Here is a 16987-nt window from a genome sequence, read left to right on the forward strand (position 1 = left end):
CGTAAGTTGCATCCATGGACGACAGGGGTCCGACGTTGAGGGAGACCGGCCCCGGCCTGCTGGAGTGCACCAAGCGCTGCCGCCTGACATCCAGGAGCATTGAATGCGCTCGCAGGAAGTCGGCGCCCAGCAGCGGCTGGGAAACGTCGGCGATGACAAACCCCCACGAAAACCAGCTATGGCCGAAGTTAAGGGCGAGCTTGTGGACCCCGTAAGTGCTGATGGGGCTCCCGTTCGCCGCAGAGGAGGGGGCCGCGTTTGCCCGCACGGATATTGGCGGTGGAAGGAGGTAGGACACTCACCTCCACTCCAATGTCCACAAGGAACCGACCCCTGGTGCAGCGATCCCGAGCGAACACGCGATGGATCTGGCCGGCCACTGAAGGGATCACTGACAGCCGGCCCCTGCGTTTCCCGGAAAGGCACAAGATGGGCGACATTGCTTGGCTGCAGATCCCCACCGACGGTGATAATAGCCCCAGCCCCCTCTGCTGGTGTCCTGTGGTGGTGCCGACTGGGATGCCCACCAGCGACCTCCGGTGGCCTCCAGCGGTATGGGAGGTGGTGCTAACTGGGCTGACCACCAGCGACCTCTGCTGGCATCTGAAGGAACTGCCGGCAGGCCGTGCGAGGACGACGTGCCTGCGCTGGGGTGCCCGATGGCGGCCGGATTTTGCCGCGGAGGTCGGCCTGAGACGCGGTCGACGGAGGCCCCGGCTTGCTGTGCGCCTCCCGACACCGTGGAAAAGACAGCCAGCGCTTCCAGGTCCTCCCGACGGGCCATCCCAAGCTGGTCGTCGCGCTCGCCCAGCGCCTGCGTGTCGGTGAACGGATATCCAGCGAGCAGCACGTGGAGGTTGGCTGGGAGCTGCCGAAGGTAGGCAAGTTTAAACAAAAAACAGGGCTCGTGGCCGTCCATATGGGCGAGCATGTCCTCCAGCAGGGCCGTAGGTCCCCGAGGCCCTCCGTGCTCAAAACTCGAGCTGCCCGCTCGGACTCGCTGAGGCCGAACCTCCTGATAAGCAGGGCCTTGAGGCCCGCATATTTGTTAGCTGCTGGGGGGGCGTGCAGGTAAGGTTTTACTCGCCTCGCAGTCGCCTGGCCAGAGCGCCGACGACGTAGAAGTACTTCGTCTCATCCACCGTCACGCCTCGCACCGCAAACTGTGCCTCTACCTGCTGGAACCAGACCTCAGGCTCTTCGGTCCACAAGGTCGGAAGTTTGAGCGCGACGGCGTCGAGGTCGGCAGGATCGGGCTGCGCATCGATGCGGTTCATCACGACGCGTGATGAACGTCGAGGTCACCAATGTAGTGGCCTGGCGGAGGCCAGAAAAAAGGCTGGACGCCAGGCGGGTTTAGAAAGCTCTTTATTTGGCTGTGAGCTTCGACTCACAGCAAAGTCCACCTAGGGATAAACCACTCCCCCCAACGGGCTGAGTCTTAACCCCTTAAGCCTGTCCGTCAAGTGCCGAGGGGGCTGACCCAAGGAGTGGCCTGATACCCAGGGACCGCCACATCATCCAAAAAAACAAGTCTTTTGGACGAAGTTCCATTACCCACAGTCCAACAATAAGAGCAATAAAAATAAAGCAATAATACACACAATCACAAACCAACACAAAACAAAACAAAATAAACATCCATCTCCTCCAGTCCCCTCCTCACTGTGATGGAAGGCCAGAATGTCTTTTCTCTTCCCCTGCCGTCTTCTCCCGTGGTCAGGCTGTTGTAGTTGCCACGTCGGGGCGGTCGGGGCTCCCGACATTGAAGCCCCCGCCGGGCAGAGAAAATCCCGCGGCCTGTTCCAGGCCACGCCTCCATGCCTGCTTAAAAGAAAGTTATCTTTTTTTATAAACTAACATCTGCAGTTCCTTGTGTCTACAAGGTTGGTGTAGGATTGGGCAGGGGAATTAAAATGGAAATTTTACCAGGAGGCTTAGGCGAAACAGTCCCCGAGTCTACTTTTAGTCTCGCCAATGTACTGGAGGCCACATGGGGAACACTGGATAGAGTACATGAGGTTAGAGGATGCGCACATGAACCTCTGTCCTACCTAGAAGGACTGCAGGCTTCCCTGAATACATGTGAGGGAGTGGGGATAAGGGCAGATGTCATATCTCCTGTGAGGAAAGTACTTGGAGAGAGGTTTGGGATTAGTGAACCAAGGCGTTGTGAAGGGAGTGGTCTCTCATTTAACAGCAGAAACATAGAAACATCGAAAATAGGTGCAGGAGTAGGCCATTCGGCCCTTCGTGCCTGCACCGCCATTCAATATGATCATGGCTGATCATCCAACTCAGTATCCTGTACCTGCCTTCTCTCCATACCCCCTGATCCCTTTAGCCACAAGGGCCACATCTAACTCCCTCTTAAATATAGCCAATGAACTGGCCTCAACTACCTTCTGTGGCAGAGAATTCCACAGATTCACCACTCTCTGTGTGAAAAAAAACTCTCATCTCGGTCCTAAAAGACTTCCCCCTTATCCTTAAACTGTGACCCCTTGTTCTGGACTTCCCCAACATCGGGAACAATCTTCCTGCATCTAGCCTGTCCAACCCCTTAAGAATTTTGTACGTTTCTACAAGATCCCCCCTCAATCTTCTAAATTCCAGCGAGTACAAGCCGAGTCTATCCAGTCTTTCTTCATATGAAAGTCCTGCCATCCCAGGAATCAATCTGGTGAACCTTCTCTGTACTCCCTCTATGGCAAGAATGTCTTTCCTCAGATTAGGAGTCCAAAACTGTACGCAATACTCCAGATGTGGTCTCACCAATGCCCTGTACAACTGAAGCAGAACCTCCCTGCTCCTATACTCAAATCCCCTCGCTATGAATGCCAACATACCATTCGCTTTCTTCACTGCCTGCTGCACCTGCATGCCTACTTTCAATGACTGGTGTACCACGACACCCAGGTCTCGTTGCATCTCCCCTTCTCCTAATCGGCCACCATTCAGATAATAGTCTGCTTTCCTGTTCTTGCCACCAAAGTGGATAACCTCACATTTATCCACATTATACTGCATCTGCCATGCATTTGCCCACCCGCCTAACCTATCCAAGTCACCTTGCAGCCTCCTAGCATCCTCCTCACAGCTAACACTGCCCCCCAGCTTCGTGTCATCCGCAAACTTGGAGATGTTGCATTCAATTCCCTCGTCCAAATCATTAATATATATTGTAAATAGCTGGGGTCCCAGCACTGAGCCTTGCGGTACCCCACTAGTCACTACCTGCCATTCTGAAAAGGACCCGTTTATTCCTACTCTTTGCTTCCTGTCTGCCAGCCAGTTCTCTATCCACATCAATACTGAACCCACAATACCGTGTGCTTTAAGTTTGCATACTAATCTCTTATGTGGGACCTTGTCGAAAGCCTTCTGGAAATCCAGATATAACACATCCACTGGTTCTCCCTTATCCACTCTACTAGTTACATCCTCGAAAAATTCTATAAGATTCGTCAGACATGATTTACCTTTCATAAATCCATGCTGACTTTGTCCAATGATTTCACCACTTTCCAAATGTGCTGCTATCCCATCTTTAATAACTGACTCTAGCATTTTCCCCACTACCATGTTAGACTAACTGGTCTATAATTCTCCGTTTTCTCTCTCCCTCCCTTTATGAAAAGTGGGGTTACATTAGCTACCCTCCAATCCTCAGGAACTACTCCAGAATCCAAAGAGTTTTGAAAAATTATCACTAATGCATCCACTATTTCTGGGGCTACCTCCTTAAGCACTCTGGGATGCAGCCTATCTGGCCCTGGGGATTTATCGGCCTTTAATCCATTCAATTTACCTAACACCACTTCCCGACTAACCTGGATTTCACTCAGTTCCTCCATCTCATTTGACCCCCGGTCCCCTGCTATTTCCGGCAGATTATTTATGTCTTCCTTCGTGAAGACAGAACCAAAGTAGTTATTCAATTGGTCTGCCAAGCCCTTGTTCCCCATGATCAATTCACCTGTTTCTGACTGCAAGGGACCTACATTTGTTTTAACTAATCTTTTTCTCTTCACATATCTATAAAAGCTTTTGCAGTCAGTTTTTATGTTCCCTGACAGTTTTCTTTCATAATCTATTTTCCCTTTCCTAATTAAGCCCTTTGTCCTCCTCTGCTGGACTCTGAATTTCTCCCAGTCCTCTGGTAGGCTGCTTTTTCTTGCTAATTTGTACGCTTCATCATTTGTTTTGATACTATCCCTAATCTCCCTTGTTAGCCACGGATGCACTACCTTCCCTGATTTATTCTTTTGCCAAACTGGGATGAACAATTGTTGTAGTTCATCCATGCGGTCTTTAAATGCCTTCCATTGCATATCCACCGTCAACCCTTTAAGAATCAATTGCCAGTCTATCTTGGCCAATTCACGTCTCATGCCCTCAAAGTTACCTTTCTTTAAGTTCAGAACCGTTGTTTCTGAATTAACTAAGTCACTCTCCATCCTAATGAAGAACTCAACCATATTATGGTCACTCTTGCCCAAGGGGCCATGCACATCAAGACTGCTAACTAATCCTTCCTCATTACTCAATACCCAGTCTAGAATAGCCTGCTCTCTCGTTGGTTCCTCTACATGTTGGCTTAGAAAACTATCCCGTATACATTCCAAGAAATCCGCTTCCTCAGCACCTCTGCCAATTTGATTCACCCAATCTATATGTAGATTGAAGTCACCCATTATAACTGTTTTACCTTTGTTGCACGCATTTCTAATTTCCTGCTTGATGCCATCCCCAACTCTACTATTACTGTTAGGTGGCCTGTACACAACTCCCACTAGCATTTTCTGCCCCTTAGTGTTTCGCAGCTCTACCCATATCGATTCCACATCCTCCAAGCTAATGTCCTTCCTTTCTATTGCGTTAATCTCCTCTCTAACCAGGAACGCTACCCACCTCCTTTTCCTTTCGGTCTATCCCTCCTGAATATTGAATATCCCTGGATGTTCAGCTCCCACCTTGGAGCCATGTCTCCATAATCCCAACAATATCATATTCATTAATAACTATCTCCACATTTAATTCATCCACCTTATTACGTATACTCCTTGCATTGAGACACAAAGCCTTCAGGCTTGTTTTTACAACTCTTACCCCTTATACAATTATGTTGAAAAGTGACCCTTTTTGATTTTTGCCCTGGATTTGTCTGCCTGCCACTTTTACTTTTCACCTTGCTACCTATCGCTTCTACCCTCATTTTACACCCCTCTGTCTTTCTGCTCATGCTCCCATCCCCCTGCCACATTAGTTTAAATCCTCCCCGACAGCACTAGCAAACACTCCCCCAAGGACATTGGTTCCATTCCAGCTCAGGTGCCTTTCCGTCCTGTTTGTACTGGTCCCACCTCTCCCAGAACTGGGTCCAATGTCCTAGAAATTTGAATCCCTCCCCCTTGCACCATTTTTCAAGCCACGTATTCATCTGAAATATCCTCCTATTTCTACTCTGACTAGCACGTCTCACTGGTAGTAATCCAGAGATTATTACCTTTGAGGTCCTACTTTTAGGTTTATCTCCTAGCTCCCTAAATTCACCTTGTAGGACCTCATCCCGTTTTTTACCTATATCGTTGGTGCCAATGTGCACCACGACAACTGGCTGTTCACCCGCTTAGAGACATCCCTGACCCTTGCACCAGGGAGGCAACATACCATGCTAGAGTCTCGTTTGCGGCCGCAGAAACGCCTATCTATTCCCCTTACAATTGAATCCCCTATTACTATAGCCCTTCCACTCTTTTCCTCCCCTCTTTTGCCGCAGAGCCACCCACAGTGCCATGAACTTGGCTGCTGCTGCCTTCCCCTGATGAGCCATCTCCCCCAACAGTATCCAAAATGGCATATCTGTTTAGGAGGGAGATGACCGCAGGGGACTCCTGCACTACCTGCCTACTGCTACGCTGGCTAGTGACCACCCGTTCCCTTTCTGTCCGCTTAAGCTTTACCTGCGGTGTGGCCAACTCACTGTACGTGCTATCCACGACCTTCTCAGCATCGAGGATGCTCCAATATGAATCCAACCACAGCTCCAACCGTTCAATGCGGTCTGCCAGGAGCTGCAGCTGGACACACTTCCTGCACACGTAGTCATCAGGGACACCGACAATATCCCTGATCTCCCACATGTTGCAGGATGAGCCGATCTCAACTGACATGTCTTACCCCCAAATTAAATCAACTCCCTCTTAATCCTTTAAACTGTACCTTTACTAAAAAGCACTGTACCCTTAACTCACTGAACCCTTAACTCACTGAACCCTTAACTCACTGTACCCTTAACTCACTGTACCCTTAACTCACTGTACCCTTAACTCACTGTACCCTTAACTCACTGTACCCTTAACTCACTGTACCCTTAACTCACTGTACCCTTAACTCACTGTACCCTTAACTCACTGTACCCTTAACTCACTGTACCTTTAACTCACTGTACCCTTAACTCACTGTACCCTTAACTCACTGTACCCTTAACTCACTGTACCCTTAACTCACTGTACCCTTAACTCACTGTACCCTTAACTCACTGTACCTTTAACTCACTGTACCCTTAATTCACTGTACCCTTAACTCACTGTACCCTTAACTCACTGTACCCTTAACTCACTGTACCTTTAACTCACTGTACCCTTAACTCACTGTACCCTTAACTCACTGTACCCTTAACTCACTGTACCCTTAACTCACTGTACCCTTAACTCACTGTACCTTTAACTCACTGTACCCTTAACTCACTGTACCCTTAACTCACTGTACCTTTAACTCACTGTACCCTTAACTCACTGTACCCTTAACTCACTGTACCCTTAACTCACTGTACCCTTAACTCACTGTACCCTTAACTAAAAGTACGAACAGAAAGCAGAAATACAAACCTGGGGTTACACCCAATCAGCTGCTTCCTCTATTCCGCTTCCACCAATCAGCGGCTTCCTCCAGACCACTTCTTTTGAAGTGTGAGGGAACGTTTTTAATCCAACGCTGCACCAACCGCTCCAGCCGCTCCTGGGCCTGTGTGTGAACAAAGCCCCGCGCTCGGTCCCCAAACCTACCGCCCGGACACTGCTCCAGCCGCTCCTGGGCCTGTGTGTGAACAAAGCCCCGCGCTCAGTCCCCAAACCTACCGCCCGGACACTGCACCAGCCACTCCAACCGCTCCTGGGCCTCTGAGGATGTAAATCATCAGGTCCAGGGAATGGTCAAACTTCTGTCCCAGTTTTAGTACTTTATCTTCATAGATATGGATCAAATAAAATTGCTCAATATTTTTGGCCACCCACTATGTCAGAAGTTTATCTTGTGCCATTTACTGTGAAGATAAACACACAAAACATGTTTAATACCTGTGTTCTTATTCATCAATCCACTCACAATGGGACTCGGTATGGGCCCAGTTACTCTCTTGCCTTCAGTGAGAGCACGTTTGGGATCCTCAAGCTTGCTATTTAAGAATATTTTTAAGAACTCTTAGGAACTATTTAAGAACTCAATATTCTCATTTTTCAGTTGCTTGTGATTTCTATTTCTCAATGGATTGTAATTTTAAGACTTTGCAATCATTTATTAGTTATGTAACATCATTTATTTACCGTCAAATGTTTTAATCTAATTTCTATTATTACCCATGCCTGTTTGTCCTTCATATCTTTGGAACTGACTTCATTCAATTTTAACATTTTAATATTTAATTTGTGAACATCACTATTGAACTAAAAGAGACACAGTGCATGTAGGATTGCAGGTGCTTGGTTCCTTGAAGGTGGGATGCAGGTAGATAGTTTGGTCAAAATGGCATTTAGCACATTGGCCTTCATATGTCAGTGTATTGAGTATAAAAGTTGGTTGGTCATGTTGCAGTTGTATAAGACATTGGTGAGGCCGCATTTAGAGTAATGTGTTCAATTCTAGGCACCATGTTCGAGGAAAGATTTTGTAAAGCTGGAAAGGGTATAGAAAAGATTTACGATGATGTTGCCAAGACTAGAGGATCTGAGCTATTGGGAGAGGTTGAGTAGACTGGGACTCTATTCCATTTTGGCTACATTGTCTACCTGTGACTCCACCTTCAAGGAACCATGCACCTGCACTCCTAGATCTCACTGCTCTACTACACTCCCCAGTGGTCTACCATGCACTGTGTCGGTCCTGCCCACGTTAGACTTCCCAAAATGCAACACCTCACATTTCTCTGTTCCTCCAGGTCTTTGTATTTTGCTCAAGATTCCAGAATCTACAGGTCCCTGTGTCTCTTTTAGTTCAATAGCGATGTTCACAAATTAAATGTTAAAATCTTAAAATTGAATGAAGTTAATTCTAAAGATATGAAGGACAAACAGGCATGGGTAATAATAGAAATTAGATTAAAATATTTGACGGTAAATAAACAATGTTACATAACTAATAAATGATTGCAAAGTCTTAAAATTACAATCCATTGAGAAATAGAAAACACAAGCAACTGAAAAATGAGAATATAGAGTTCCTAAGAGTTCTTAAAAATATTCTTAAATAGCAAGCCTGAGGATCCCAAACGTGCTCTCACTGAAGGCAAGAGAGTAAAGATCACACTGGGTCCCATACAGGAGGATGAAGGTTGATCTTACAGAGGTGTATAAAATCATGCGAGGAATAGGTAGATGCACAGAGTCGGTGAATCGAGGACCAGAGGCCATAGGTTCAAGGTGAAGGGGAAAAGATTTAATAGGAATCTGAGGGGGGACTTTTTCACACAAAGGGCGGTGGGTGTATAGAACAAGCTACCAGAGGAGGTAGTTGAGGCAGGGACTGTACGTATCATTTTAAGAAACATTTAGGCAGGTACATGGTTAGGACAGGTTTGGAGGGATTTGGACCAAGAGATGTGCTGCAGTCTATGCAGCAGACAATCTTCTGCTGGCATGTTGGCGACCTATTATTTGTTGTGACTGATCTAACACAAGGCCCAGTTGATCAAAACTGATAGCCCCCCCCACCCAGGGACTACCGTGAGAGCCAGTTAATCCCACCCGAAACATTATTCAACATCAGTCCAAAAAGATTTTTTTTTAATGAAAAATTGTGTCACCAGAACTTAAATTTCTTTTCAAAAAACTTAAAACATAGAACAGTAAGGAGCAGAAATAGGCTCTTTGTTCCGCACTATCTGTGCCAAACATGATGCTAAGTTAAATTAATGTCCTCTACCTGAATGTGATCCATATCCCTCCATTTGCTGCTTATCTATCTTAAAGCCTCTTCAATGCCATTATCGTATCTGCCTCCACCACCATCACCTCAGCAGCGTGTTCCAAGCACTACCCACCCTTTGTGTAAAAACAAAACTTGCCTCGTGCATCACCTTTAAACGTTACCCCGCTCATCATAAAGTTATGCCCTCTTGTTTATGACATTTTTACCCTGAGATAAAGGTTCTGAATGTTTACCCTATCTGTACCTCGTATATATACTTCTATCATATCTTCCCTTAACGCTCCACAGAAAACAATCCATCTGTCTGACTTGGGTCTGAAGAAGCAACCCGAAACGTCACATATTCCTTTTAGTCAGAAATGTTGCCTGATCCGCTGAGTTACTCCAGCATTTTTGTCTTTATAATCCAAGTCTGTTCAACCTCTCCTTGTAGCTAATAGCCTCTAATCCAGGCAGCATTCTTGTAAATTGTTAAGATGGTTAGAGGTGTCTTTCCCCCCCCCCCCCTCTCTCCCACTCTCTGTGGAGACCGTCAGTGGATATTTTTAAGGCAGAGATAGATAGATTCTTGATTAATATGGGTGTCGGGGTTATGGGGAGAAGGCAGGAGAATGGGGTTGGGAGGGAGAGATAGATCAGCCATGATTGAATGGCGGAGTAGACTTCATGGGCTGAATGGCCTAATTCTGTTCCTCAGAGTTATGAACTCTGAGCTGATATTTGTTCTTCTCTGCCCAAGTAGGAGATCCTGCTGTTCTCAGTGCGTGGTCCCAGCAGCAGTAACTTACTGTGTGGAAGTATGAGGCTTCTGCCTTCCCTTGTCAGTCTCCACACGCTGAATGGGACCTAGCTGTGCATCAGAGATCCAAGTCAGGCCACGGTCACTGTTTCCACGAGAATACGTGTTGCTCTTTCCTCGTAATATAGGACATTGTTTTAACTGAAATGTGTCAGTAGCTTTGGGAGTTTCTGATGAGGTTTTTGATGATAGACAGTGACAGCACATCATATTTGTTCTAGCTCTCAGTCCCTGGTTTATTTTTACTTCATATTGTTTCAGAAGCTTTCAAAATTTTCCACCTCGCCTCATCTGCTGAGACTATTATCGATGTCCATCGGTCTATTCCAATGTCCACCATGTCATCCTTCACTTTCTCAACCTTTTGCAACTCTTCCAAATTGGCGCTGCATGATGCAAACCCCTGGCAAACTGTCCTGTGCTCCATGGCAACTGTCCTGTGGTCCATGGCAATGGTCCTGTGCTCCATGGCAACTGTCCTGTGCTCCATGGCAACTGTCCTGTGCTCCATGGCAACTGTCCTGTGGTCCATGGCAACGGTCCTGTGCTCCATGGCAACTGTCCTGTGCTCCATGGCAACTGTTCTGTGCTCCATGGCAACTGTCCTGTGCTCCATGGCAACTGTCCTGTGCCCCATGGCAACTGTCCTGTGCCCCATGGCAACTGTCCTGTGCTCCATGGCAACTGTCCTGTGCTCCATGGCAACTGTCCTGTGCTCCATGGCAACTGTCCTGTGCCCCATGGCAACTGTCCTGTGCCCCATGGCAACTGTCCTGTGCTCCATGGCAACTGTCCTGTGCTCCATGGCAACTGTCCTGTGCCCCATGGCAACTGTCCTGTACCCCATGGCAACTGTCCTGTGTCCCATGGCAACTGTCCTGTGCCCCATGGCAACTGTCCTGTGCTCCATGGCTGGCACTCACTCCTGCTTCAGCAGCATCTCACTTTAAAATGAACACTTTTGTTCACAAATCCAACTGCAGTTTTGCCGCTCTTCTTGCATACTTTTGCCAGCCCTATTTCTACAGCCACCTCGGTGATGACCATCAGAAATCCGTGCTCTAATTTCCACTGTGCCAACTTCCCCATTCCTTTTGCCTCATCGAAGGCAGCCATTCCTCTCGTTATCTCTATGATAATAGGTTGTCCTGAGGGAATATTGGGGAACAGAGTGGGGTACAAGTTCAAGGATGGCTGAAGGTGGCAGTGGGGGTCGATAATATGGTGAAGGAGTCATGCCAGGCTGGCCTTCATTTGGTGGAGCACAGGATACAAGAGCAGGGAGCTTGTCATGCAACTGGCATGGAAGGGTTGTTCTGAATAAACAATCCCCATGGCAAAGGTGTTGAAGACCAGCGGGTATGGGTTTAAGGTGAGGAGAAAGGTTTAGAGGGGTTCTGAGGAAGGTTTCTTCCACCCAGAGTGGTGGTCACTGTTTGAGAAGGTGGTGAAAGCAGAGACTCGCTCGACATTTGAGTATCATCTGAGCGAGCACTTGAATGACCAAGACATAGCAGGCTGCAGACTAGCGGGCTGGTAAATAGTACTTGATGGCTGGGCATGGATACAGTGGGCTGAACGCTTGCTGCTGTGCTGAATGACCATGTCCTAGCTTTAAAATACATTCTTTTCAAATACCGTGTTTTCAACGAAAGGTTTGATCATTTGTCCTGATGTGCTGCAGCTCCGATCCTTTCTCTGGTTTACCCGTGCCAATGGCATTCAGTGTTTGTCAGTGTTTGTCTCTGTTCATGGAGCCGCTGGCTGCAGTGGACGCTGTATGTTCAACCACACACTGCTTCAGTTTATAGTGAAAGACTTTCTCTTGGTGTTGCAGCTTCTGAGATTCAGATGATGACCATCCCTCAGACACAGTACGTTATTGCAGAGGCTCCAGTAACCACAGTGAACAGCGGCCAGATGAAGGCAGTGACGCAGGTCAGTGTTTGCTTCAGCTACACACCCTGTTCACAGGATAGAGCAACTTACGGTGGAGTATCATGTGCGACATTCAAAAACATCCTTGTCTGTCTCTTAACTGAAATGTTTAGGCAGCTTCTGCAACTTTCCATTCACATCTGTAATCGCAGAATGATAAACTAACACCGTTGAAACAGACCCAGCAGCCGATTGTCTCTTTGCTTGAATTATCCGATTAAATAGATGGCTGCTCTTTCCCCCACCCGTCCGCTCCATAGCATGTTTTTCCTCCAAGTATTTATTCATTTCTTTGAATATCACTATTCTGCATTCTTCCAACACCTCCTATCATCTTTAATGTGTGGTTACTGAACCACTTACCACAGCCTCTCCTCGTTCACTTTCAGTTCCGTACGTGATTTGAGGGGCTCGACCCAAAACGTCACCCATTCCTTCTCTCCAGAGATGCTGCCTGGCCGCTAAGTTACTCCAGCTTTTTGTGTCTATCTGTGATTTAACAAATCTTCCCTGAAGGACCTGTGCCTTCAGAACACTGCCAGTGTCTCCAGTCTCTCCACGTACCTCAGCAGCCGATATCAGTGTCTCTGTGCCTTCACTAAACCTTTGGTTATGTTGTCGTACTTAGAACTGTACATAATATTTCATCGGAAGATCACTAATGTTCAATATTTTACGAAACTGGGCGACTTAGAAGCAAAGCAATGTGTGTAGTCCGCTGTACCTGGTAGTGAGCACGGTGAGCCACTGGACAGCTGTCGTTACTTGCCAACAAAGCACCAAAGCAAATTCCTTGTCTGTATACGTACTTGGCTAATAACATTTATTCAATTCAATTCAATTCAACGCGCCTTGCTGTCTGCAGAGTTCAACATGTCCCACTTCAGTGTGAACAGTGGTGGCAGTCTGGCTTGGTCTCCAGCCTTATCAGGGGGAGGTGTAGAAGGCCAGGCTACCAGGCCCTGATGCAGGAGGGACGATTAGAGGGGGGATACAGAAGCTGTGGCCAAGACGGCTTGCTCTGAGCTTCTAGACCATGGTCTGTGTGCACCTCTCCAAACAGCATTTTCTGCACAACCTCTCCTTGTAGCTAACACCCTCTAAACCAGACATCATTCTAATAAATCACCTCTGCACCCTGTCCAAAGCCTCTACAACCTTCCTGTTATGGGGCCACAGAATTGCACTCAATACTTCAAATGCAGTCCAATCTAAGTCATATAAAGTTGCAACAAAACCTGCAGCTGAACGAGGAGAAGGTGGTGATGCTCGGGCTCTTGAAGAGGTAGATAAATTCCCAGGCCTGATGAGATCTATCTTAATGCATTTCAAGAACCCTAATGCATCTCCTTCTTGATCTCAAACTGCCGTAGCATATTGGTATTCTCCATACTGATCTCACTCTCCTCCATGTTCATCTTTTTGGTGAATACAGGTGCAAAGTACTCATTTAGTACCTTGCCTACATCCTCTGACTCCAAGCATAAATTCCTTATTTTTTCTTTCAGTGGCTCTACCTTCTCTCTGGTCGCTTCTTGTTTTTAATGTATCAAAAACGTTTTGATATTTTAAAACCCGATTTGCCAGTGATATTTCACGGCCCCCTTTGGCTCATTTGATTGCCTGATTTAGTTATTTCCTGCTTGATTTATGTTCTTCAAATGCGTCTCTTATTTCATCTTCCTAAACCTTATGTCTGCTTCCTTCTTCTTTCTGATCAAATTTGTAGCATCTCTGGTCATCCAAGGTTCCCAGACTGGTTCCTCCTCCTTACTGGAACATACATCCTGAATGCTCATCAGCTGCTCTTTATATCACTCCCACATGTCTGATATTGACTTGCCCAATAACAACTGCTCCCAATTTACTCTGCCTATCTTTTGTCTAACCATGTTGTAAACTGCCTTACCCCAGCTTAGTTATTTATCTGGAAGTCCAGACTATCTTTATTCTTAACCATTTTACAACTTTCATGGCGTTTAGAGATACGGCCTGGAAATGGTCCCTTCAGTCCACTGAGTCCATGCCGACCAACATGAGTTGTGAACACTGTTTCCAAAATACAATATCAGGTCCAGTATGTCCCTCCTCGAGATAGATTATCTACATAGTCTTTTAAAAAGGACTAGAATACACTTAACCAATCCTGCCCCATCTAAGCCTTCTGCACTAATGAAGTTCCCTCTGACTTGTATTTCCTTAATCTGTCAGCATATTTCTTCCCCATTCCCCTTCCCCTTTGAGGAGGTCTGTAGACAAAATTGCTTCTTGACGATCTTTCACCCCTGTCCATAATGGTTCTACTTTTATTTTCCGTCGTGCTGTGTCCCTTTTTCTGCTGCCATTACGTTTCCCTATTTTCTAGTTGTGAATAGGGATCAGGAAGAGCTGGAACATGGAGTAGTCTGGGCAGTTGGTTGGACAAGGCATGTGGTCTGGAGCAGTCATTGATGAGCTCTGTAGGCCAGGGGTGATTGGCATATCCATATTTAGGAGGAGGACATTTTGGTTCACATAGTATTATTAAACAACCCGTGTGCTAACAGTGTGAACTTCATGGCAAATGTACAATCTTTGAGGCATGTTTTTTTTCCCCTTAGACTCATTATGTGATATCAGAAGGACAGTCGGAGATGGACTTGAAGCACAACTCAAGGCTTGATGTGCCTCAGACACATTCAGACACCTCCCTACAACAGAATGCCCAATTCATAATTACCTCACCAGCTAATGGGACTGGAACTACTGAGGTGCCAATGACCAAGCCATAGCAGTCAGCTGCTGGACACTGTTCCTCCCCAAATTCACACCAGCTCCACTGGGAGTGGAGTTGCAACTTGTGGCATGCATTTTATAAAAGGAAAAGTGAGAGAGCAGAGACTTTGGTTTACAGCTTTCCCCTTCCATGTATCTCCCCCTTCCCTCAGCACCAACCCTTCTGGATGAGGTATTGGAGCGAAGGGCAGGAACGTCAGACTCGGCCTTGCTAATGGTGGCGTGAGCTCAGTGAGATCGAGCTGCCTATGTCATTGCATTGGGACTGGACCCTGCTTTTAGACAAGCGATTATGGAAACTGTCAGGTTGGAAAGGACAGGTAAACTGAGCACCTCTGTTCACTAACCCTGACAGCCAGCCATCTGATTGCCGTCTGAGCAAGGAGGCTGTGTCAACAACCGGCCACAGAGCCTGCTCCCCAGACAAAGACCTCAGCACTTTGAAACTGGTATGGTCAGTGTGGCATCATCAATGAACTGTCCACAATGACAGGGACAGTGAGCTAGATTCCAAGTCTGTGCAGCGATGGTTCCAGCGGGTTTGTAAGAGATGAATCAACAGGAACATTGATTGCTGCATTGGTGCTGAGTCAGGGCCTCATGCAGGGTGTGCTCTCTGGCCACTCTGTAGATGTGCTACAGACCATTCTGACCACTGCATCTGTACAGACCACTGTAGATGTGCTCTGTAGATGTGCTGCAGACCATTCTGACCACTGTGCTCTTTACAGACCACTGCAGATGTGTTACAGGGTGTGCTCTCTGGCCACTCTGGTCCCCAGAATACATTGGGATGAGTGCTGTGTGCTGAGCTGCCTCAGCCTCAAGGTGAAACCTCTTCACTCGTGAGCAACAGACCAAGATGGAAACGTTTTAATGAATGAGATTTTAATGCTCTATTATTTAAAAGTTTATGTTCATTGCAAACTTTTGTGATTGTACAATTAGAAAAGCTCTGTTCTAAGACAAGTGTTTAACGGTGAATAAAAATATAAGTGTGGGCTTTGACTCTGCTCTTCTCTCCAGCACGTATCCTGCCCCATTGATTGCTGCTCACCTCCTACACCCAGTGTGTATGGAGTCAGGATACTGTGGAGAGAGCGCAGGGCTGATACAAAGTCTGGCCTCCAACTCCAATCATTTGTAATGTCATTTCAAACTGTGCAATACTCCTGCATGTCACATGATTTTTTCTTTTATTGAGTCTATGATCTGTAAATGAAGGTTGGTGCTCTTCTGGTAAGAGTGTTGCAGGATGAGGCAGCAACTCCATCACCCGCTGGCTGGGCTGTGGCTCACATTCTACTGATACCCCTTTGGGGCTTGGGTCCTTGCTAAACTTCTATTTAAAATTATTGTAGCTCACACCTCCCACATGTGGATGATGCAGCCACAAGTGAGATGTTGCAGTGAGTGACTTGCAGTGGCTCTGGCTGCCTTGAACTCTGGGTGAATGGACAGTGACATATCCAGTGAGTGGAATCTCTCCAGCTTTCAACAACCGCACATTCCAAACCATAGTTCACACTTGCACTGGTGTTAATATTGTTGTATAAATTATTGCTTCATATCTTTAAAATTTCAGTTATCAGAACATGTGTTTGGCAAAAGCTGAATATGAATAACTGATGTTACATAATTGCATATTTATTAACTAGAAGTTAATGGGATTTTGAATATGACATCACTCAAATCTTCATAAAAAAGAAATAAACTTCCATCGTTTCTCGACTGAAGGATCTGAATCGCAGCTGTGTTTAACATCTGCCTTGTTATCTGAAAGAGGGCGGAGGGTGGAGGAATAAAAAGGAAAAGAGGACTTGGGGTGGGAATGAATGTAGAAAGCAGGGGAAAGCAGTAGGGTGATGGGGTTGGAGATAATTGGAGAAATGTGTGTGGGGGCCAAGAGAGAGAGTAGGTAGAGGGCATTATTTGAAAATGGAGTATTCAATATTCATAGCGTTGGATTGTGAGCTACCCGAGCCATGAGATGCTGTCCCCCAGTTAGTGTGGCCTCACTCAGGCAATGGAGGCGGCCAAGGACAGAACGGTCAGTGTGGGAGGTGGTTAAAATGGTTAGCAACTGGGAGATCCAACAGGTCTTGAAGAACGGAGTGTAAATATTCAGCAAAACAATCGCCTAATCTACGATTGGTCTTGCCAATGTAATGGAGGCTACATCGGGAGCACTGAATTCAGTAGATGAGGTTAGAGGAGGTGCATGTGAACCTGTCTCACCTGGAATGATTGCTGGGGTCCCTGGATGGA

General features: G+C 46.7%; 1 protein-coding gene across 3 annotated transcripts in view; it reads left to right on the top strand.

Moving 5' to 3' along the window:
• Positions 1-16398, top strand: part of prdm10 (PR domain containing 10) — a 220397-nt gene extending 203999 nt beyond the window's left edge. For all 3 annotated transcript variants that reach the window (XM_078426637.1, XM_078426635.1, XM_078426636.1), the window contains exons 22-23: positions 11844-11944; positions 14545-16398. In XM_078426637.1, the coding sequence (XP_078282763.1) occupies positions 11844-11944; positions 14545-14715 (272 nt within the window). In that variant the 3' untranslated portion in view covers positions 14716-16398. The remainder of the gene's footprint in view (positions 1-11843; positions 11945-14544) is intronic.
• The last annotated feature ends 589 nt before the right edge of the window (positions 16399-16987 follow it).

The sequence above is a fragment of the Rhinoraja longicauda genome, chromosome 32 (assembly GCF_053455715.1).
Source record: "Rhinoraja longicauda isolate Sanriku21f chromosome 32, sRhiLon1.1, whole genome shotgun sequence".
NCBI classification, from domain to species: domain Eukaryota; kingdom Metazoa; phylum Chordata; class Chondrichthyes; order Rajiformes; family Arhynchobatidae; genus Rhinoraja; species Rhinoraja longicauda.